Source organism: Lissotriton vulgaris, chromosome 6 (genome assembly GCF_964263255.1).
Source record: "Lissotriton vulgaris chromosome 6, aLisVul1.2, whole genome shotgun sequence".
Taxonomy (NCBI): domain Eukaryota; kingdom Metazoa; phylum Chordata; class Amphibia; order Caudata; family Salamandridae; genus Lissotriton; species Lissotriton vulgaris.
The window spans coordinates 396010753-396033627 of NC_141694.1; the positions used below are offsets into that span (position 1 = coordinate 396010753).

The 22875-nt window shown below is 43.9% G+C and overlaps 1 protein-coding gene across 1 annotated transcript in view; it reads right to left on the reverse strand.

Annotated features, from left to right (window-relative positions):
* The window catches only part of CSMD1 (CUB and Sushi multiple domains 1), a 3932590-nt gene that overhangs the window by 306200 nt on the left and 3603515 nt on the right, over positions 1 to 22875 (reverse strand). Inside the window, exon 55 of the mRNA XM_086925641.1 lies at positions 7103 to 7291. Within this exon, the coding sequence (XP_086781767.1) occupies positions 7103 to 7291 (189 nt within the window). The remainder of the gene's footprint in view (positions 1 to 7102; positions 7292 to 22875) is intronic.

Sequence of the window (22875 nt, forward strand, 5' to 3'; positions counted from 1 at the left end):
AAGGCTGGGCCCAGGATCCAGCTCAAAGGGCCCTCCAGGTAGGGAGGCAGTCCCTAGTGGCGGTATCCTCCTGGTGCCCAGCAGCAGCAGGCCCCCCTCTTCAGGTCAGGTAACAAGAGAACATTTTGCAAGGGGACCAGCCCCTTTTTTTATACAGAGAAATCCTTTGTCTGAGGCTGCAGGGTGAAGGTAAAACCAGATGCAACTGGTTTTGGAGCACTTTGTTGTGCTCAGCCACCCTTTCCATTCACTGGCCAGGCTAGGGACATTAGACGCACCACAGGGGGCGGACCCAGCATTGCGGGGGGAAATCCCAGCCATATTCAGGTCCCAGGTATACTCCTCCCCGGCCATCAACATGCAGATCTCCCATTCACCACCAGGGTAGACCCATCATGACTCATGGAGCCAGCCACACCAGCCAGCTCCAGCCAATAACAACCCAGCCAGTCATTCCACCTAAATTACACAGACATGCCAATCCAAGGGTCTGGAATCTCCTAGTTGGCACTTGGGAGCCCTGAACCTCAATTCCCACAAGGCACCTGGCCAAATCAATAAAATTCCACTGGACACACTCCAGAATGGGGACTCTTGGTGGAGATGATGCAGGTGGGCACTGTTAACCTGTAGTTTTTAGGGAGTCCACTCCTCAGATTTTCAGAGTCAGGCAAAGTCCTTCTGGTGCAGAGTCCTAGTGAGAAGCAGGTGCAGTCAGTCCTGATGAGTGCAGGCCTTTTGGTGAAAGCCAAGGAGTCAAAAGGGCCATCATTCTTCTTCTTGTCACTTCATGTAGCAGATCCAAGGATCTTTACAATTCTCCCATATGTATTCACAGTTTCTGGGCGTCAAGCAGGGGGGCAGCCCTGACCAATGGGAAGTAGGGTGCCATCCAGGTGTATGAACGCTTCCTTCAAAGTGTGGCATATTCTTGTCCCAGAAAGCCTCATTCTCTCAAAATCCAACATGGGGAAAATCTTTCCAGAGGAGATGTATGAGGCTACTGTAGAGGCTAATTTTCCAAAACACTCCCTTTCCAAACTCTCCCTGATCTTATCAATAAGTCTCCTGTGTGCCTGAAAAAGCTGAATTTGGGGTTTGGTCTGTGCTGCCCTAAAATGACATTCTCCCTTTGAAGACTAATTTAACTACCCATCACCCCATCCCTTCAATATGCCCTGCAGCATATACTTCTATACCCAAAGGAAGCCTATTGTGTCCTCTGACAGGATACTTCACACCGAATCAGGCAGCACTGGCACAGCATGGGAAGAGACTGGTCAATCAGGAGTGAGCAGTTGGAAAGCTGGACTTTGGCTCACTTGAAAGAAAGTTGAATAGTTTTTTTCTGTAATAAATATTATAACTCTTACAGTGACAGTTTGTTAGATTTATCTCAACTAATAATTTGATACCTTGAAGCACATTCTATATGGCCCCTATCAATGTTTATAGTTAAATAAAATTTAACAATGTTAGCCTTCGGAGCTATTCATTCACCACAATGGGGAAAGTATAGTTGGCAGTAGTTTTTTCCACACCATGGTTGATAAAACATCTTTTATAATGTTCATCCCAAGTGGCACATAGAGGAGACCTTAGGGGTGACATATCCAAAAATAAGATAGTTTAAGTCTTTCAAAGAAGCTTTAAATCCAAAGTTGAATTTGCATATACATTTATTCTAAAGGTAGCCTGAAAGGCAGTGCTGCCGTTAAAATGAAAGCAGGCAACACAGTAGTGCATGCTTAAGTGTATTAAGTCTATTAGGCCTCTAAACCTTCATGCCCTATTATATACTAGGAACTTACAACTAGGCTGTACTACCAATTATAATTACAAATTATTTGCATATCTTTAATATAGGAGCACTGGCTCTGGGTCTGGAAAGCAGAGTCCAGGGCGTAGTCAGATTCAGTTACCACCAGTACCAAGCATACAAATGATGGTGATCAGGGGCAAAAGAATTACTTTCTCACAGTTGGGGTGTCCCCTTTGTCGAACCTTCTTCCCTTTCCTAGTTTTGGCTCCACTATGTCAAGGGGGACAAAGACAGGCAGGACTACATGAGGGCGGCTTTTATCAGGTAGAGCAGGCAGCCCTTAAAAGTCAGCCCTGAGGCTACGTTTTAACCTCAGGAAGGGCATAGCACAGCCTCTTTGGACAGCCTGCTCAAGAGGTCAAAAACCCTGCTGCTCACCCACGGCCATATTATCCCCAAATCTGAAAGGAATACACAACATACCACAGGAGAGCCATTCACAGTCATGTGTCCCTGGACACCGCTAGAAAGGCACATTTGGTTTAGGCAGAACAATTTTAACTTTCTAAAAGTGGCATATTCAGAATAGCAATTCAGTCAGTCAGTCAAAGTTCTTTATTGCGATAACTTAATATCATACAAAGACAATGGCATAAAAACACAGACAACAAGTAGCATGAATAAAAAAGCAGTTAAAAACAGTTAAAAACAGTTAGAACATTAAAAAAGAGCATTTCAGATAAAAATCAATGTACCATATTGCAAATCATTAAGACTTTGTAATTGCGTGGTATTAAAGTGCATTAATAATAAAGTGCATAATAAAGTGCAATATCCCAAGGGATGATCCCCACATAAATATTCTACTATGGTAACTACAAAACCTGACACACTGTGATCTAAAATTCATTAACCTGAAATTGCCATCAGCCCGACTAGTTAATAAACGGGTCTGCACTCTTAAGTCTGGTATTCCTGCTTCTTATTGCTCTTACCAGGAAATTTGCCACGAAAAACATGATCCTGGGAGTTTGCAGCATTTGTAAGTAAATAAGAGCAGGTCGAACCAGAATAAATCCCGCTTCCTTAAGTATAGGAACGAGAAACTGTCTCCGGGCATCATTATAATAGCTACAGAACATTATGAAGTGCATTGTGCTCTGTTCTGAAAAAAGATCACAAGGACATGGCGGGGCCTTTTCAGGGGTACTCCATTCAGGGTAAAAACCCAAGTTAAAATGAATTAGATTAAGTCTAAAACGGGTTAAAATGAACCTATGATAAGGATTAGTCACCATATTGAGGTAGTTGTCAGGACCACTAGGTATAGCCAGCAGGAGGCTGGCCCTAACACAGGGTTTCTTTAGCTCGACTTCCTCCCTCTCTAAGGAAAGAAGGTCCTTCATGGCAGCCTTGGTGAGGACAACGTCATTGGATGTTATGGAGTCAGTGGCTGTGTATAATTCAGGCCTCCCCAACCTACAAAAACTGTCCTTGATGTACTTTAACCATCCAATCCTGTGTGCATTGTCCAGGGTCAAACAGTCCCTTATTATGGAATGGTTTAGGGGAATTTCAGGATTAAGCCACAACTTGAGCCATGCGATTAATGGGGCTATTCTAACCAAATCGCTAATGAAGCCTTCTCCTAGCTCCTGGTGGACAGTGTAAGAAGGGGTTGACTGCGGGACGCCCAAAACTGATCTAAAAAATCTGTTTTCCGCGGTCTGAATGGGATCAACTCTTTTATACCCCCAAAGGGAGCTCCCATATGAAGCTACAGAGATACATTTGGCTTTGTATATTTTACTAATAGCTTCAAAAGGTCTGCCCCCTAGTCTTTTTGAAAAGCCATGAAGGGCCGCGGAAGTTCTAGCCAGTGTAGCTACTCTACTTTTTACATGAGGGCCCCAGCTACCTTTCTCATCAAAGGTGATCCCCAGGTAGGGAAAAGTAGTAACCCGAACAAGTTTTTCCCTTCCGCAGAAAAAAGTTTTGTGAAGGGATTTCCTTGAAGCCTGACCCATAAACATGACCTGGGATTTTTTTGCATTAATTTTCAGGTCTAAGGAACCCATAAAGGATTCGAAAGCATCCAGCAGCCGTTGTAGCCCCACTCCTGTTCGCGCCAGAAGCACCGCGTCATCCGCGTACAGGAGAACTGGAATACCCTGTTCCCCTGCACGTGGAATATCGCAAGTGACCCCTCTTAGAGCGGGCTCTAAGGCATTCACATACAACGTGAACAGTAAAGGTGCCAAGATGCATCCCTGACGGACACCTCTTTCAGAAGCAAACACTTCAGTGCATCTTCCATCAGTGGAGACTCTAACTTTAGCAGACAGGCCAGAATGAAGGTCGGACAGTAAGTTGACTATAGATCTGTCCAGACCCATCTCAACCAGTTTACCCCAGAGCTTGGATCTGTTGACCATATCAAATGCAGAGGAGAGGTCCATGAACCCTAGGTACATGGACCCATCCTTAGCTCTGGTGTATTTCTCAATCAGTAGGTGGAGGTTGAGGCACTGGTCCAGGGTGCTTCTCTTGGGTCTGAACCCGTATTGCACATTGCTCAAGATGTTATTCTCGGTGGCCCATATATTCAGTTTTGCTAATAGGGCTCTCCCTAAGATCTTGACTGAGGAGTCTATCAATGAAATGGGCCTATAGCATGCAGGGTCCTGCCTATTGCCTTTTTTAAAAACCGGGATAATAGTTGAAGTTTTCCAGGACTCCGGAATGTTGTCACGGTTTAAGGCGTTAAAAACCCTGCAAAGCAGTCTTGACCAGAAGTTGGGGAAGCATTTAAAGGCATCAGCCGGAACACCATCCGGTCCCGGTGCCTTTTTTGTCAGAGTGCGACTAATAGCGTCTAAAATATCCTCAACTTCAAAGTGCAGGTGGTTACCCAATATAATAGTAGACTCTTCATGAGCACTATTCTTGGCTAGAGACTGGCCTGAGTATATGTCTCTAAAGTGTTGGATCCAGTCCTGATCTGGGATATTTGCTTCCAGGGGGGAGTTATCCTCGCCTGTAAGAAGGGGTTGATTAACAATTCTCCAGAACTCCCCACTGTTTTTTAATATGGCTGGGTCTGTAAGTTGCACCCAAGCTTCGTTTTTAAGCTCTTTCTTTCTGGCTGCAATAGCTTTTTTGTATAGGGCCCTACTAATCCTAATAAGGTCGCGATCCTTTGGATCGGATTTAAGGGCGTTAAGCAGCGCAGAATGTGCTAGGGAACAACTGTGATCAAACCATCTTTTAAGAGGTTTAGTCTTGGTCTTACTGATCACAGAGAGCCTACCGTTTATCTTACAGCATATGTTAGTGAATGCGAGAATAACATCCCCATCATTAGCATCATTCGATAAGCAAACCCCAACCTCTTCCTCCGCCTCTAACAAAACTTCCTGAATGAACGGTTCTGGGGTTATACTATCCCATTTAAGTCTGCGTCTTTGGTCCTTAACTTTGAGTGGTCCATCCATAAAAGTTGAACCATGGATGCGTCCTAATAGGTCGCCCTCTCCTATGTCCAGAGAAACTGGGTTGTGGTCACTAAAAGCAGATATCACAGTTCTATACATAAAAACATTGGATAAAAAACATGCAGAGATAAAAATGTAATCAATGATAGAGCCATTGTCTGAGCCCTTAAAAGTAGGGGCCCTGACCTCCCCCTCCCCACAACTAGATTCATATAGGTTCCATCTAGCAAGGAAATTTTCTAGACAGTCCCCCTGCTTGTTGTGCGCCAGATGGACCATTGCACTGTTCGGGGGGGAGTCTACGTCATCACAAACACATGATAGTAAACAAGGATGTATATTAAAATCCCCTAAAAAAATAATAGCAATTTAAAATCAGATTTTAGCAAAAAATATGACTTTAAATTACAATTACAATGAGTGGAAGAAGCATTTCTCCATCTAATCCTAAATTTAAGTTACCACGTGTAAAGTATATTAAGGCTCACCAGTATTAGTCTATGGGGGATATAGCCTTACAACAATGAAAGAAAACGTTTGGATTTTTCACTCTCTAGCTATGTGAAACTTAAAATCACATTTCCTACTTTTTGAAATACCTTGCACCGGCCCTAAATGTGATTAGGTTTTACCTCAGGGGTGAATAATAAGTATTAAAAAGGAAGGTTTAGACCTGGCAAAATGTTTATATTGCCAGGTCGAAATGGCAGTTTAAAACTACACCTCAGGCTGCAGTAGCAGGCAGCAACATGGCTTACAGTGTTACTTTGGGGGGTAAGAGCAACAGCCCACTAGTAGCTTTTAATTTACAAGTTCAGCAAGGAAAGGCATACATTTGGGGTGATCCTGCAGAAAGGGCCCGCTCCAACATTATTTATAAACAATTGACATGTCTTTTCAGTCTCCTATAGCTTGAGAATGAAGGATACAGTAGTTGTGAATATAATATGAAAGTATGGTAGCAGGAGTGTTGGTCTGTGTTTATTGATATAAGGTGCTAATGTTTGACAACGAGGAGTGGGAGTATGACATGGACTTTACATGGGACAATAGTGATAGCATCACATTGAACACATTAGTTTAAGCTACATTATAACTATCATGATACTGTATACTGTTGTGAACTGAGTGGTACAAGATAATAACTTGTGTTATTCACTTTCACCTAAGCTACGGCCTGAGGTGCACATATGTCTGGTCAAGGAAAATAACTAGCAATATTTCCCAATTCTGCTGTCCACAACTTCATTGTTTACTGAATGAAAAAAGGTTTAGGCTAGGTAGGTGGTAATAATGGTAGTTGTCTTTCTAACATTTGCAACTTTATTTTTGTCGTGGTATATTTGTTTAAAATCGAACATTACCCCTCGTCATGTACTGAAATGGATTGAAAATGAGGGACAGAACCGGTTCTTCAAACTTCCTCATGGTAAAAGACTGAACAACATCAGGGTCAACATGTTCTACTTGAAGGGGTTGTAAATATCAAGGAAAGGAAGAGGAAAGGATGAAATAGACTAAGTAAAAGCCAATATACAGTGAAGAGATGAGCAAATACTAATTATAATTGGACGTAATGCAGGAATCATGATTAAGCCATTGTGTGTTTAATATGGATTACTAACTGCCTAAAGTATTGGTTTACTTCATCGCATTCCAATTACAATGTAAATGGATTTGATTGCAGTGTTGACATTTGCAAGAACATTTTTAAGATGTGCGTGAATAGACTGTTGAAAACACACAAGTAACATGAGCAGCAGGCAAGTTCATAATCGGAAATATTGAAAATTGACATGAATTTATAATGAGTTTGCATAATGTAAATAATCTGATATATACGTACACAGACACTTGGGTATCGACCTGTCCCATATTCCGTTAGCCTTGCACGTCAGCACCGACGAGCCCAACAGGTAAAAGCCTTTCTTACAGTGATACATAACACTGATACCATACTTGAAGCTTTCCGGGTAATTCTGCTGTCCATGACGGATGGCATTTTCCACAAATCCTGGATCTGAACAGTTCACCACTACAAAAAGAATGGTGATTTTTTTGTGTTATATATTTCTAAAATACACATTTAAAATTACATTTTACGATGCACACATAGTAACAGGAAAAAAGGGCCAATTCACAAATATTCTGTTATGATCAGGTGTTTTTTACCCTTTTAATAGCCCTGTACTCTTTGCTTACTTCTGGAAATTAAGAGTTGTTTTGCTTATTTACACTTTCATAGTGAAGTATAACGGCTGTACCATTCAGTTTTACCTGATAATTAGGCATAAAACTAATACTGCGTCGGATAGAAAAGGTTTTTACACTTGGCTGCAGGTTTGTCCCCGATCACATAACATCCGATAATGGTCTCTCTGACTTTACTGTTGTCCATGTGCAATGTCATACTAAGAATCTGCTTCATTTTATAAAGTGATATAAAATCTAATTAATCTGTACAATCTTAGAATGGAGTTATTCAAATATTTGAAAAAGTATTTATCTCAAGATTGCCTTGCTCAAGTAGGCCTCTGATTTCCCAAACAATTTTTCAAATGCAACACGGTGCCGTAACGCTAAAACGAATCATTTGGGAGACTGACATCTTCACATCAGCCCCTCTCAACAAACCAACCTACACATTTTTTTCTTTCTCCTTATTCAGCTTACTCTCCTAATGTGCATGACTTAGGTCTGCTTTCTATCAGTAAAGTAATATTGTTATCCAATGTGCACGAATGAGGTGTGCAACCTTCTCTCCATCGAAATGTTATCACAAACAATAATTGAATATGAGAAAATAGACATATATAAATGTTGATATTTTAAGGCGCTTCCAAACGTAAGCCTTGATTCTGATCAACTGGTATAGAAAAAATTATATTTTCTTTCAATTGTCCATATAGAAGACAGCCATGGTATTTTTAATTTACGTGAGAATAATCTGACATGAATGGTGGATTTCGTATTTTTGGTTGCCTATATTTTTCTTAATTTTAGTTTATCCTTACACGTTTTGTGCAAATGTTGCTCCCAGCACACTCATTTTGTTATTCTCATTACTTATAATACACTTCTAATGTTTATGGCTGGAGTGTGCCCCATTATGTCTTTTTCTTTTAATAATGTTATCGCAAACAATATTTGAGCCTAAAAAAATAGGTAAATACACAAGTTGCTGATGTAAAGCATTTCCCAACACGGTTTTGGTCAACTGGAACAGAAAAACTATATTTTATTTGAATTTTCCTCATAGAAGACAGCCAGGGTATTTTTTCATTTACATTGGTATAATAGTGCATGGATCCTGAATAGCAGGTTTCTTATATTTAACATAATTTTGTTTTTTCTGTACACGTTTTCTATAATTTTTGCTTTGTGGAGACTGGTTTGAATAGGAAATCTCACATAGAAATTCTTTCCCCAACCAGAACTGTGCCAGGAGGCGCATTTGCAGAGTGGGGAATGGGGCAGTGGTCTCCAAGTCTTCACAGCGGGAAACAACCGTTACAACGCAACTATTACAACAGACTACTTTTACAACGCAACTACTACAACGCAGGATCCTTTACAACAAATGCCTTTACAATGCATGACATTACATCGCAGATGCTATTACAACGCATGCCATTACAACGTAAGTATAGATAAGTATATCATTTTTTAAAACATTTATTTAATTTTTAAAAAAGATATTTAGTTATTTAATTAATTAAATATTAATAATTTAATACATATTAATAATACTAATTATTATTTTTAAAAAATTTACTATAAATAAATTAAATACATTAATTTAAGTAATTTTAATATGAATTAAAAAAAGTTATAAAAAATATAAGTAATTTTTACCCCTACACTATCCAGCACTTACCCTACTATTACACCCCCCTGGAGTTAGAATAGTAATTTTTACCCCTACACTATCCAGCACTTACCCTACTATTACACCCCCCTGGAGTTAGAATAGTAATTTTTACCCCTACACTATCCAGCACTTACCCTACTATTACACCCACCTGGAGTTAGAATAGAAATTGTTACCCCTACACTATCCAGCACTTAGCCTACTATTACACCCCCCTGGAGTTAGAATAGTAATTTTTACCCCTACACTATCCAGCACTTACCCTACTATTACACCCCCTGGAGTTAGAATAGTAATTTTTACCCCTACATTATCCAGCACTTACCCTACTATTACACCCCCCTGGAGTTAGAATATTATTTTAAAAAACATACACTATTTTAAATATATATATATATATATATATATATATATATATATATATATATATATATATATATATATATATATATATATATATTTACCAATATATTAAAAAAAATTATTAAAGAAATTAAATAATTAAATATTTATTAATTACATTTTTATTTAAAATTATATACTTACCTATACTTACGTTGTAATGGCATGCGTTGTAATAGCATCTGCGATGTAATGTCATGCGTTGTAAAGGCAATCGTTGTAAAGGATCCTGCGTTGTAAAAATTGCGTTGTAATGGTATGCGTTGTTAAATTATGCGTCATAACGTCATACATCCCTTCACAGCAATCCAACTGTGTGGGACTTCCTGGAGGCTACAGAAGGGGTTCCTAGACCCCAAGGACCCTCAGCATCTAAAGGGACTTCTTCCCCCACCCACCACTATGCCAGAAGGTGCACTTGCAGAATGGTGTTGAAGGGCGTCTGGCCTCCAGCAATTTTTTTCCTATTATTTTTTTATTTTAAGGGAGGGGGACAGCGTAGCCCCCCTTCACTGGGACATTTTAAGCCCCGGGGACAGGATTTTTTTCAATGCATGGGGGGCTGTGTGTCCCCCCTCCTGGGTCAATTCCAGCCCTGGAGCCTGACCTTTTCTTTTTCATTTTTTTATTTTAAGGGGGGCCCCCCTCCCAGGCTGATTTGGGCCTCAGGCACCACCACCCCAAGGCTTGGCATTTCTTTTTTTAAAGTATTTTTTTTCTCTAAAGGAATGGGGGAAATGACCTCCCACCTAGGCTGATTTTAACCCCACGGATTCCATCTCAGGGCCCCCTACCCGGTCCAATTCTGGCCCAGGGGACCCCTTCCCCCGGACCTGCCCATAATAAAAAGTAAGTGCCTTTACGGCATCCACTCACCAATGGGACCATGGGGGGAGCTTGAAAGCCCCAGCGGTCCCTGCCGGCTCCCTGCCTCCTGCGGGAGCGGGCATTGCTTTGAGACCTATGGAGATGTTGAATATGCAGGTATCAGGATCCCAAAGCTTCAGAACAGGAGGGGTAAACTACACTGCTCTGCTTTCAGCAAGCAAGAGCATTTTCTGCTAGTGCTTGCTGAAAGCAGAGAGTTTGCTATGGCTTCAGATGAGCAGTGATACTGCACACTGCAATGTCCCGGGCCCCGTCCTTTCTTCCAATTTGATCTCAGGGAGGTGGTCGTCACCGAGGCGGAACCCCCTTAATTATTCTATATGTGTCCTATTTTTATAATAAAGTATGTGTCCTGGGGAGGTGCTGGTCCCTGGGGCAGCAGAGGGGGGGGGGTTTAGGACGGTGGTGGTCCCTGGGGCTTAATGATACTGGAAGGGGGAGCAAAGCCCCACTGGTGGAGCCGTACATGGCCCTGGGGACCACCACTGCCTAAGGTTGGCTGCAGAAATGTCCTGGGGTGCCCACCCCGGGGACAATACAATTTGGTATAGGTGCACCTGCCGAGCCATAGTAAACCTGTTCTGCTTTAAGCAAGAGAGAGCAGAAATTACTTTAGCTTGCTGAAAGCGTGGCCTATCTGTTTCCCTGCCCACTGTCAAATGAGCAGGGAAACACACACATTACTTTGAGATTCATGGTGCTGCATGCTTCCTGGGTCTTAAGGCAATGCTGACTTCCACAGGAATCAAGGAGCCGGCAGGTACCACAAGGGCCTTCATGTTCCCCTTTGGTCCACGTTGTTTTAAAAGTGTGAGCCCTGGGCGGGACCAGGGCACCCAAACCACTGGATGGCCCCAAGGGGATAGGATCCCCTGGGGCGAAAATGGACCAGGCAAGGGGGGCACATTGCACTCTTTACTTTATTTAACAAAAAAGAGAATAATAACAAAAAGATAGGAGATGGGGTTCCTAGGCCCAAAAGAGCACTGGATGGGGGCAGCGTGTCCCCCTCTCTTTTTTTAAATAAAAAATAATTTAGAAAAGGGGCAGGCCCCCGGGGAGTGGGGTTACTGGGGCCCAAAACAGTCCAGGGAAGGGGGGTTTGTGGTCCCCTTCCTAAACAATAAAAAAAAATAAAAAAATCCCACAATTTGCTGGAGGCCCTGCCCCCTTTCTCCACCACTCTGCACACACATCTCCTTTGGTACTGCTGGTTAGGGGCTGAAGTCCCCTTGGCTGCTGAGGGTCCTTGAGGGCCAACAAGACGTTCTGTTACCTCCAGTAAGCCCCTCACAGTTTGATAGCTGAGAGGTGGTTGGAAGCCATTCCCACATTCTCAACTACTTGGCAGATGCCCCTCAAAGCACCCTGCTGGAGGGAGGATGAGGTCCCCTTGCCTCCTGAGAGCCTGAGGACTAAAGTGGACTTCTTCCCCCAAGCAGCAGTGCTCCATGAGGCGTGTTTGCAGAGTGGTGTCGAAAGTGAATGTGGCCTCCGATGACCTCTCAGCAATTCAGTTGTGTGGGTCTTACTGGAGGTAACAGGAGGGCTAGTTGGCCCCCAAGAACCGTCACAAGCCAAGGGGACTTCATCCCATAAATAGTAGTGGGCCAGGAGGCACACTTGCAGAGTGTTGGAGAAAGGGGGCCTAGCCACAAAAAATCTCTCAGCTAGCTCACTGTGTTGGACTTGCTGGAGGTAATAGGAGGGTTTGCTGGCCCCCAAGGACCCTCAATAACAAAGGGGACTTCATCCCATTACTAATAGTGTGCCAGGAGGCGCGTCTGAAGAGTGGGGAGGAAAGGGGGTGTGGCCTCCTACAAGGTCTCAGCAATACCGCTGTGTGAGACTTACTGGGGGTATCAGGAGGGGTAGTTGGCCCCAAGGATGCCCTTGGGGGCCAACATCCCCTTATGTTAACCTCAGTAAGTCCCAAACAATGGGATTTCTATGAGGTCTTCAGATGCCACGCCCCCTTTCTCTACTACCCTGCAAACGGAGCTCCTGGTGCACAACTGGTTGGGGGATGAAGTGTACTTCAAACCAGAGGGACCTTTGGGGCCAAGAAAACCCTCCAGGTACCCAACTTCCTTTTTCAGACAGTAATAGCATCAGAGGTATGAACTATTGAACATGAATTTAGAGAAACCCTATTTTTCTCAAAGTTTCCAAGATTTTCAGCACAAAATCTGTTAGTGTACTGCTGTCCTATCACCACAATCCACGTCAGGAGCGGGCAGGGCACAAGTCGACCTCTTCCAGCCTGCAATCTCCTTGATCCGGAACGGCACCTCTTAGTTTCTACGCCGTACTCAACCAGAAGCTCTCATCAGTAGAAGAAGTGTGAATACTTCACCAGCCGGTTTTTCGTTCTTCACGCTACGTTCTATGTGGGTGATGTGTGGAAACTTGAAGAAATAGCTCGTCACCATGAAGAATGTAGTGATGGAGGAGTCGAAGAGCAGAAAAACTTGAGTTTACTTGTAAATTCAATTTCCCACAGACGGGCCAAGTCGTGCGTGCAAGCACCTCGAACGCGGTCACCAACTGCAGAACACACAACAGTCATCCTAACCAACTGTGACACATAGAAAGGGCTCACGCGCCAACGTGCAGCGCGAGACAGCCAGAACGCAATGACCTCACGCAGTTAGTACTCGAGGGGAGAACACTACAGTATAGCAATATGAGTCCTCAATACTTTTCATAAACAGTGATATCCCAAAGACTTCTATTAGCTATTGTTTATTCCTTACACACCATCCCTTGTTCATGTATGTATGTATGTATTGCACATTTGTATAGCGCAAGCTGTCACCCAAAGGGTATCCTGGCGCTTTGACTCTACTGAACCAGATACACAATCACACCATTACACTGTCCTAGGGAAGAGGTAGGTCTTTAAGCCCCTTTTAAAAGATGGAAATACCCTTACACTCCTCAAAGACAGGGTGAGGGAGTTCCAGAGTTTGGCGGCTGCGTATCAAAAGGAGAGACCACCCATCCGTAGCCTCTGGATTCTCGGGACCACCATCAAACATGCCGAGGAGGAGAGTAATTGTCTCACTGCATGGTACCACGAAAAAAGTTTCTGCAGCATGACTGGTCCTTGATCGTGCAAAGCCTCAAAGACCAGGCAGGATGCTTTAAAGCAGATTCGCTGCTGAACTGGTAACCAGTGAAGGTCTTTTAGCGCAAGGGAGGTGGATGCTGCGCGCGGCCTGGAGAGAGCGAGCTTTGCTGCCATGTTTTGAATAGGCTGCAGCTTGCTAATCAAAGTGCTGGGCGCCCCCAGAAGCAGTGCGTTGCAGTAATCAATCCTGCCAAGGATAATACCATGCACCACCTCTGGCCTGGCCTGAGCCGGGAGCAGGGGAAGAATTTTACGCAGAGTGCAGAGTAGCATCATGCAAGTAGAAATGGTTTTGTTAACAAAACCATTGAGCTGTAAATTAGGGCCGAACATAACTCCAAGGTTGCGAGCGGAGTCCACCGCCACCACTGTGCCCAAGGAGGATGAAGCCCAAAAATCTGCTGGTAAAGGACGCGGGGTACGGTCAGATGAACAATACAGTACCTCGGTCTTTGAACCATTAAACTGGAGAGAATTGTTTCTCAACCAGTCTGCAGTGGCAGTCATGCATCGATGGAAAGTCTCCTTGGACACAGCGTCTTCTCCTTCAAGGGAGAAGATAAGCTGGGTGTCGTCAGCGTAGTTAATCACAGAGATGCCGAAGGACTTAATCAAACTAATCAGAGGACGGAGGTACAAATTAAATAAAATGGGACTAATCGCTGACCCTTGGGGCACACCCTGCCCTACTCTCCTGATGTCTGACCTGAAAGGCGGTAAAGCCACTACCTGGTGTCTATTCTGAAGATTTGAGATTAGCCAATCCCGTGCCAGTCCCGCTACCCCAATCTCCTCCAGCCTGCTGATGAGAGTGGAGTGGCTGACCGTGTCGAACGAGGCCGACATGTCGAGCAGCACTAAAAAGGCTGCACGGCCAGTGTCGACCCGCGAGCGAAGAGCAGCCAGCACGACCACCAGCGCTGACTCCGTACCATGAGCCGGCCAAAAGCTGAACTGGGCCACATCCAAACAGGTGTAACTTTCCAGAAAGCTGGACAGGGACTGGGTCACGAGTTTCTCCATGATCTTGACTGGGAAGGGAAGCAACGAGATTGGCCGATAATTCGCCAGACAGGTGGGGTCGAGTGCGGCTTTCTTCAAGAGGGGAGAGACCACTGCCAGCTTCCAACACTCCGGAACCGTGGCAGTACTAAAAGACTGATGACAGATGGAATAGAGGGGGCGAAAGAGTTCCTCCTGAAAAAGCTTCCAGAATTTATGGGGTAGTGGGTCAAGGGGAGAGCCCGAGGACACACCATTTGCTAGAGAACAGAAATCATTGAACGGGGGAAGAGTAAAACTCTCCAGCCATGGATGACCTGTCAGTTCTTCTGACTCACCTAAGATGAGAGTAGGTGCAGGGGCAGCTAGTGACTGGGGATAGGGAGTGCCTGAATTAGAAAGTCCACTCAGGATAATGGCAATCTTATCCTCAAAGGCAGCTGCCAAAGTATCACATAGGGACTGTGAGGCCGGGATGCTGTTTCATAGGGTGTTTGCTTTATCCAAAGAGGTATCACAGCTAGGCAGCCTGATAACATTTGTCTAGATTACATGCTAAGAGGCCTACCTTTTTCTATGCAATCCTTAACTACTGTTTCCATCATTACTATATCAATTAGTTATTCCCTGCAAGTCTTTCAATGTGTCTTCATTTACCAATACTGATAGTTTCTTCAAAAAGCAATTATGCTATTCCTATAAAACAAGGGTTTCGACCACTAGGAAGCATGCTCCTGTTCTGATTTCTTTGCAACTATTTAAAAAAAAAAGTTTTATTGCAGTAGCATTGTCCGATGCAACACATTGATATAGTACATTAAGAGTATGAGGACACTCGTCATAGAAACAGATGTTGTTATTCAAAGTCAGAGGAAGCTCTGGTTTGTATCATGAACTTATATAATCAACCAAACTCATAAAGAAATGGAGGAACGCTACTTCTGTATAGGACATACATAAACACTTGGGTTCTCTCCAGTTCAAGTCTACAACAATTCCTTTGGGATTTCATCATGGTGTCTGCCATACCATCTGAAGTCATTGGACTATTTCAAAGCATCATCTGGGCATGAGGTAAAAAGACATCAGCTTGTGGGGGGGGGCAAACAATGGAATAAACAACATTGGGAGACTATAGGGGAACACAAGCACAGGCTCATCAACGTTTTATTTGCTGAATAAAAATGGGCCAGGGTCCCCCAGGCACTCAAGGAAATGCAATAATCTGACTAGCCCTCTCTATAGTTTTGTAAGTTCACCAGGAGAACTTCCCAGTCTGCTGCTATGGAGTACTTCCGTAGCCTGTGAGCTTATACCCACCTAAAATCCACTGCCTATGCCTGTCCTCACTTAAGCGTCACACTGCACACATGAGTTTCATTGGGTAATGTCTGAGCTTTTCAGTACATGGCTATGAGCCTAAGTTTGATCAATAATCTTGAATCAATAAACCTATTTGTAGCCTAAGATGCTTTTGGGTGTTTGGATAGCCCTAGCAAGGAGGCCTTTAGGGTGCACACCCACGTGCGACCAGTCACTTCTCTTAGCACTGCGGACCAGATCCCACAATGCCACAGCAGTCGTACGATAGGGTGAAGATACCTTGAATGGATTTTAGTAAAACAAGAATTTTGGAATCACTTAAGGAATAAAATCGTGTGGGCTTAGTGATTTGAGCCCACTAGTGCTGGTTATGCAACAACAGAGATTGATGTATATTCAAGACTGTCACTTGTCATACTTTTTGCCCAAACTCTCAAGGGTATACTGGGTTGCCCACTATTACCTCTCACAGCAGTCGTACAGCTCCTAAACATATATCCCATAACGGCCCCCAGTTGCTGACATAGAGGGCTTTCAGAGAGTGACCTAAACATACGATAAAGTGTTGCAGGGGTAAGATAAAACCTATGAAGAATATAATGCTGAATATATTGGAACTTAGTATTCCGTGACACTTTCCTGGGATAGGGAAGCACTCTCTCCCACTCATTTTTTTGTTAAGTCTCTGCCCACATCCCCCTACCAGCATCTACCGGTCACTGCAAGTCGATCATGTGTGATGTAAGCTACAGTGCGACCAAAACAGTTGATGACTCTGTGCCTACCACCCACTCTGTATTCTGTTTGTACCAAAGGATGGTGGTCAGGTTCTGTGTATGTAATGCCCAACAGGTTCTTCATCGCAGCTAACAAACTGCCGTTATCCCAAAAATGGGCTGCCGGGAGCCCATACTCTTCTTGTAATCTATCATAAGGCATAAGTACTCCATCTCAGAATAATATATCAAATGTGTTGACTCTAGCCACTTCTCAAATCTCCACCCCCGACCTGCCCAGCAATTATCTAAAGGGAGAAATGGAACTCATGGGGAATGTCAGGATAATATCAGGGTATGTGCGACATACGTCACAGACTACGATGAAGGCTATTGTTCAAAAATGAATTATACGAAGTGATAAGCAGTGACTTACCACTAGTAATAAGGCCACAAACACAACAAAAGGTTCAGTTAGGGTTTCAATAAAGGAATCATTTGTTCAACCCTTGGTGGCTAGCAATGAGCATGCAAGCTCAACTTAGGAGACAGGTGTCTAAAGCATTTAAAAACACCAATACGTTAAATAAGTAAGATACAACACACAATAAAAATCCAACTACAATCCAATTACAACACACAATAAAAATCCAACTCTAATTTGCAAACATAGCTATATTTTTATGTCCATTAACATTTTCTCCTTTGAGGTCTAATGTAGTAAACCTTGGGGATTCCAAATGATTGAAATTTATGGCTGTTACTTATTGATTATGTTCTATTTGGTGATTGTATATTTTGTATTGTACTATTTAATTATCTTACCTTAATTAAACATATTTAAAAAAGTCATAATAATACAGTATATGGGATCAGGTTTTAGAATTGCTGGGGGAGTGGCTTTATCACTTTGATCCTGAATGCCCCTGAACTCCATCTAGGGTCACTCCAGGGCAGAAACATGTTGGCCTCGCATAGTGAGTATTTTTTCCAAACTGCCTGGAATCCCTTGTTTCGTTAACCTTATTCCATGGGATCAAAAGAAAAAACGGACATTCAACCCACAACTCTTTTCGTATACATATGCTAGCACTCAGCTCAAATGTACAACTCATCTAACCAAAAACACCTCAGCTCCTCTCCTTTGGAGAGTTGTAGCCCACACCAGGCACCATTTGGTGCAGGTGTGAGGAGGGAACCCAATGATGAAGCATGTCACCCTTGGGAGAGTGAAGGTTATTTTCCTAAAGAAAACATTCTCCTCCAGACAACAGTAACTTCCCCCCTTTCTCTTTGTATACCAGAAAGTGCACTTTAAAATAAACCTTTTGCCTGGCCTATATCTTTCTTTTTAATACATATCATTCATCACTAAAACAGGTTGTAAAGGCTCATAGGACAGAGTACCATGAATTTAAAAAAGTAGGACATATTGGTTTAAATCTACAGGTCCTGGTAGTCTTCAATTACCTAACATGGAGTAATCTTATTACATTTAGTAAGTGATAAGCTTTGAAAAGAAACAAATAGAGATGTGCTGCTTAGTCCCAAATTAACTGGAATTTATAATTCTCTTAATGGTAAATCAGATTTTAAATACCAATAAAAAAGGCACTTCCAAATGATGGCATTTTGTTTTGTCTTAACCAGTTGTGCATTCCGCTGGTGGCCTGTGTCACATGACGGTGAATGGCCCTGTTGTTTATTTCTACTCCTGCCAGAAAATTACACATGGGGGATTAGGTGTTGGGAGGATGGGCAATCTGGTCAGGATATTAAGAGGTGGAGCTCTACTCAGCCTCACTTACATTTCGAAAGGCCTTGGAGCATGTCACCCCATACTTCTCAGGGCCTTGAAGGAAGGAGCTTTTAAGAACCAGATTGGGGTGGTTCCCAACTTCAAACCTGAAACCATATATAGATATTGGACCCTATGAGCACATCTTCAGTACACTCCAAGACCTGTAGGCATTATAAAAGAAGGAGTGCCTTATTTTCCACAAGGCTGCGCTACTGCTTGAGGCCTAACTTGCTCCACAGAGGAGTTCCTGCTGCTACCAGGGGACTGCCCTGTTGCTCAAGGAATGACTTGTATTTCAGAGGGCTTACCTGCTTTCTGAAATGGAGGATTGGACCTGCTTCCTTCATCCCAGGCTAACCTGAGTGATTCCAAAGATCAGCTCACTCACCTCCTGTTCTGCACCACAGGTACACATGTTCCAGAGGCCTGTCTGCAACTACCCAGCTAACCTGCACTTGACCTGCCATGATCTGCTATTGGACCTGCCTGAGCCCTACTGGGTTCTTCTAGAGTAAGTCCATAATCCCATAATCCCCGAGACATGTCTTCCCAGGCTTTGACCTGTGCTGGCATTAGTATGTACTCCTTTTCAAGGTGAGAGAAATCTTGACGTTTTGACCCTTTGTGATTGTGAACGTGCCCATTTGCACTGAGACTTTGACACCCAAGATGGGCACCAATAAGAAGCTCCGCTGAACCCAACTCATACTGCAGGGACCACCCGTGACAACCGGCAACATAAACCTGCATTTCACACTACAGCAATGATAGCCCACGTTGACGGCTAATGTGAAGCTCAAATAATGACCGTTGGCAGGGCCCGGCCCAACCTTCACACTTCAGCGATGATTGCCTGCGATACCAGGTCTGCTCTGTGTGCTTCTTTCTCCTTGCACCCAATGGCCTCTTCCACCATGAATGAAACTCTTTGCACCAGATTTTGAGTTGGTAACATTTTCTCCTGGCCTAACGTGGTCCCTGGATCTCGTCCATGCTCCATTGCAGTCGGCCTGTACTTGTGACATTCCCTCGGTCAAGCACAATCAGATGAACACAAATGGGGCTTTGTGATTTTAGGGGCTATATCTAACTAAAACATTAAAACTGAATATCTCCACTGATCATGTTATGTAACAAAGTAAGGAAGAAGAATGTATAAGTGGTACTGTCATGTGATAGCAGAGGGGTACTCACAGGTTCATTTAGCACCTTTTGTCGTTCACCCTGACAAGGGTTCTGGTTGTTGCCTGACCCAATGTAATACATGTGTTTTTTATGTATGAAGGTTGTGAGGCCTGCGCAAGTAATAGAGCCACACTTTTCCCTTACTGGGCACCAAGAACTTAATGGTATCAATTAACTTTCTCAGGTTAGTGAAGCAGAGCAGTCCAACGCCTACTCAGTAGAGGTGGTATGAGCTAGTAATTACCATTCAAGTAAATGATTGTCCAGTCAGTACTTCTTGTTTGAAAAAGGAAAAGTGCATTTATTACACAAACACTAGAAACTATTGCACATTAGTTTACAAAATATACACCAGACCCTTAGTGACAATTCTCAGTAGCCCTCACACCTATTCTGGATAGAAAATCACAATGTAGTAGATGCATTACCTTAATTAAGTCAGGCATATTGGTTTTGTCACAGGTCACCATATCAATATATGAGGGAAGAGTATTGGCTTTGTAAAAAGGTCCATTACTTTACATGAAGAGAGGGAGGAGAATGTAAGCCAAAACCTTATTAACTCCCGTCGTAAATACCTTATGCACAAAAAATGTTCCAGCTATGAATCTTGAATGGAGGAGAAATCATTCTAAGAAAATAAAGGCCTGCACCCACATTGAGATTAGGAAGATGAGGATGAAGCATGCCACATCTCAATGTGGGTTTAGGCCCTGCTTTTCCCAGAGGGATCGCATCTCAAGTTAGTATTAATAGCTGAAATCCTTTTTTGTGTAACTTTGTTAAATGTCTGTCATATAAAAACACCAATAATCTACATGATATAAATAACCATTATCTACCTATAATCATTAACTATGTTTAAATGCTGTCATTAACAATAAAGCATTGTTTAAAGTTTATGAAAAAATTATTGTCAGCAATAAACGTTCAATAAAGCATTTAAAACCAACTGTGATTGAGTCTTTCTTATAAACTTCCAGCCTTATAATTGATGCCTGGAGGCCCTTTCCCTCCCAGCTGCACAGCAAAAGCTCTAGCCTTGTAAATGCTTGACTTACCGGCCAAAATATGTTGGAGTCATCATTTACCTGACCCTGCAAACCATTTTAATGGATTTTGGGGGGCTGCTACCACTCCTTTAGTCCCCCCACAATTCTTTGTTTTATGGTTGGTGCTGCCCCTGCCCTCCGGCGGCCACCACAAGCAGGGAAGTTTTAGCAAAAATCAGGGCATTAAAGGGTGCTCCCTCCAGATGCATGTATCTTTAATTAGCAACTTTGATTGGGAGAGGCTTCCCACCTGCATCTTCCTGGCTTTACTTTGCTTTGTTGGGGTTTCCCGGTCCCACCCAGGCACCCTGACATGTACCTATTTTGGGGCAGCGCAGGGAGTCCACTCCTGAACCACCAAGCCGGCTTCTTGGACTGCTGGTGTGAGAGCCGCAACTGGATTCTCCCTTGCCTGCTACATGTTAGCAAGGTTCTTCTCACAGTGGCCACCCCACTCCACATAGATATAGGCACAAGGAGTGGGTGCGAGCCCACCACCATTGTGAGGTGCATGACAGTGAACCCCCTTCCTGGTCACCTGAGGGGCCCGAGGGTGAGGTCCCAGGACTTACTTTCTTTCTGCTGTGGTGGTATGAAGATGCTCCCACTCCTTCATCCTCATTGAGTGCCCAAGGACGGGGTCCAGGCTCCTCCTTTCCAGAAGTTGGCTCAGGGGATGATGTCCCTGGGCCTCACAGAGTCATGGGGAGCCCTATGCATTCCCCCTCCCGAGCTCACTAATCAATAAAGAAGCTTGTGATAACCCCATGGCAAGGGCCCACACCAGGAATCATTGCTCAAAACAGCACTGGGCCAATTTCGACAATCGTGGGCTTATTTTTCTCCTGGTGGCAAGCTCTAACCACTGGGAGCAGTTTCAGTAGGACTTCTTGCCTATATAATGCCACACTTTACAGGAAACTAGTTCCACGCTTTGCCTGCACCAGCTTTCCTCTTTTCCTTTGTCTCTGGTGCTCCTCTCTTTCTGCTGGGTCATGAAGTCAAGATCTTCTCTGCCTGGGGTGTAAGGAAATCAGCCTTGCTGGTACTTGAGAGACCTCCTTATCCTGGGGTCAACTGTAGTAAGGTTCCTCAGTCCATTAGGGCATCAGGGGGTTTATCCTTCCAGCTATCCATGGAATTGCTACCATCAAATTCTAGTGTCCAGCTGTCTTTCTCTTTCCTGTGCAAAGGATCATAAATGGGGTGGACATTTCTAGATGTCGGGCGCCCCAGGCCAATTCTAAGGTGCCACATCACTCCTGAACCCCTGTTCCATCCGTCTTGCACATTATGCTGGGACAATCCAAGGTGGCATTGTCAAGTAGTCTCAGTTCACATCTCCTCCACCTCTTCAACTCCACCACAACCTGACATCACTGCCAGTGGCTTTCCCACAAAAGGGGAGCCCCCCTTCCTGTGTTGCCTTCTGAGGTTTGGGCTTCCTCCTTTGTTCAGTGAACCAGCCACATCTCCGGACCTCTGAGAGACCTTCACTGGCTCCCCGTCAACAAAAGAATCACCTTCCGCCTCCTCACCCACGCACACAAAGCTCTACACGACCGAGGCCCGAGTTACCTCAACAGCCGAGTCAACTTCTACGCTCCCAAACGCCACCTCCGCTCAGCCAACCACGCCCTCGCCGCCGTCCCCCGCATCCGAAGAGCGACTACAGGAGGAAGGTCCTTCTCCTACCTGGCCGCCAAGACCTGGAACTCCCTCCCCCCCGACCTGCGCCTGACCCAAGACCACCTCTCCTTCAGGAAGAAGCTGAAGACCTGGCTGTTCGAGCAGTAGCGGCACCCCCCCCCCCCCCCCCCCCCCAGCGCCTTGAGACCCTACGGGTATGTAGCGCGCTCTACAAGTGTCATTGATTGATTGATTGATTGAGTGGGTCTAGACTGTCCAAATTCTGGAACGCTAATTAACCGATGCAGATTTCCTTTCCCAACCCCTGCTTACTCAGGAGCTGAGTATAGCACTGTTAATTACTCCTTTTTTGTGGGGAGGCGTTTGCTCCCTCTGCTGGAGGAAGGAGTAATTAACTTGATCCAGCATGGTGACAAAAGGCTGGGGATCTGATTCTGACGTAAGCCAGAGAAATATAACGATTGTGTATGACCCACAAGGTGTTATGTAGGATCTGGGGATCTGAGTATTAACACTTGCCACGCATGATTTACCTCAGTTTGATACCTAACTGGACTTTGTAGGCCTAAGGGAAGTTAAACTACACTTTACAGGGA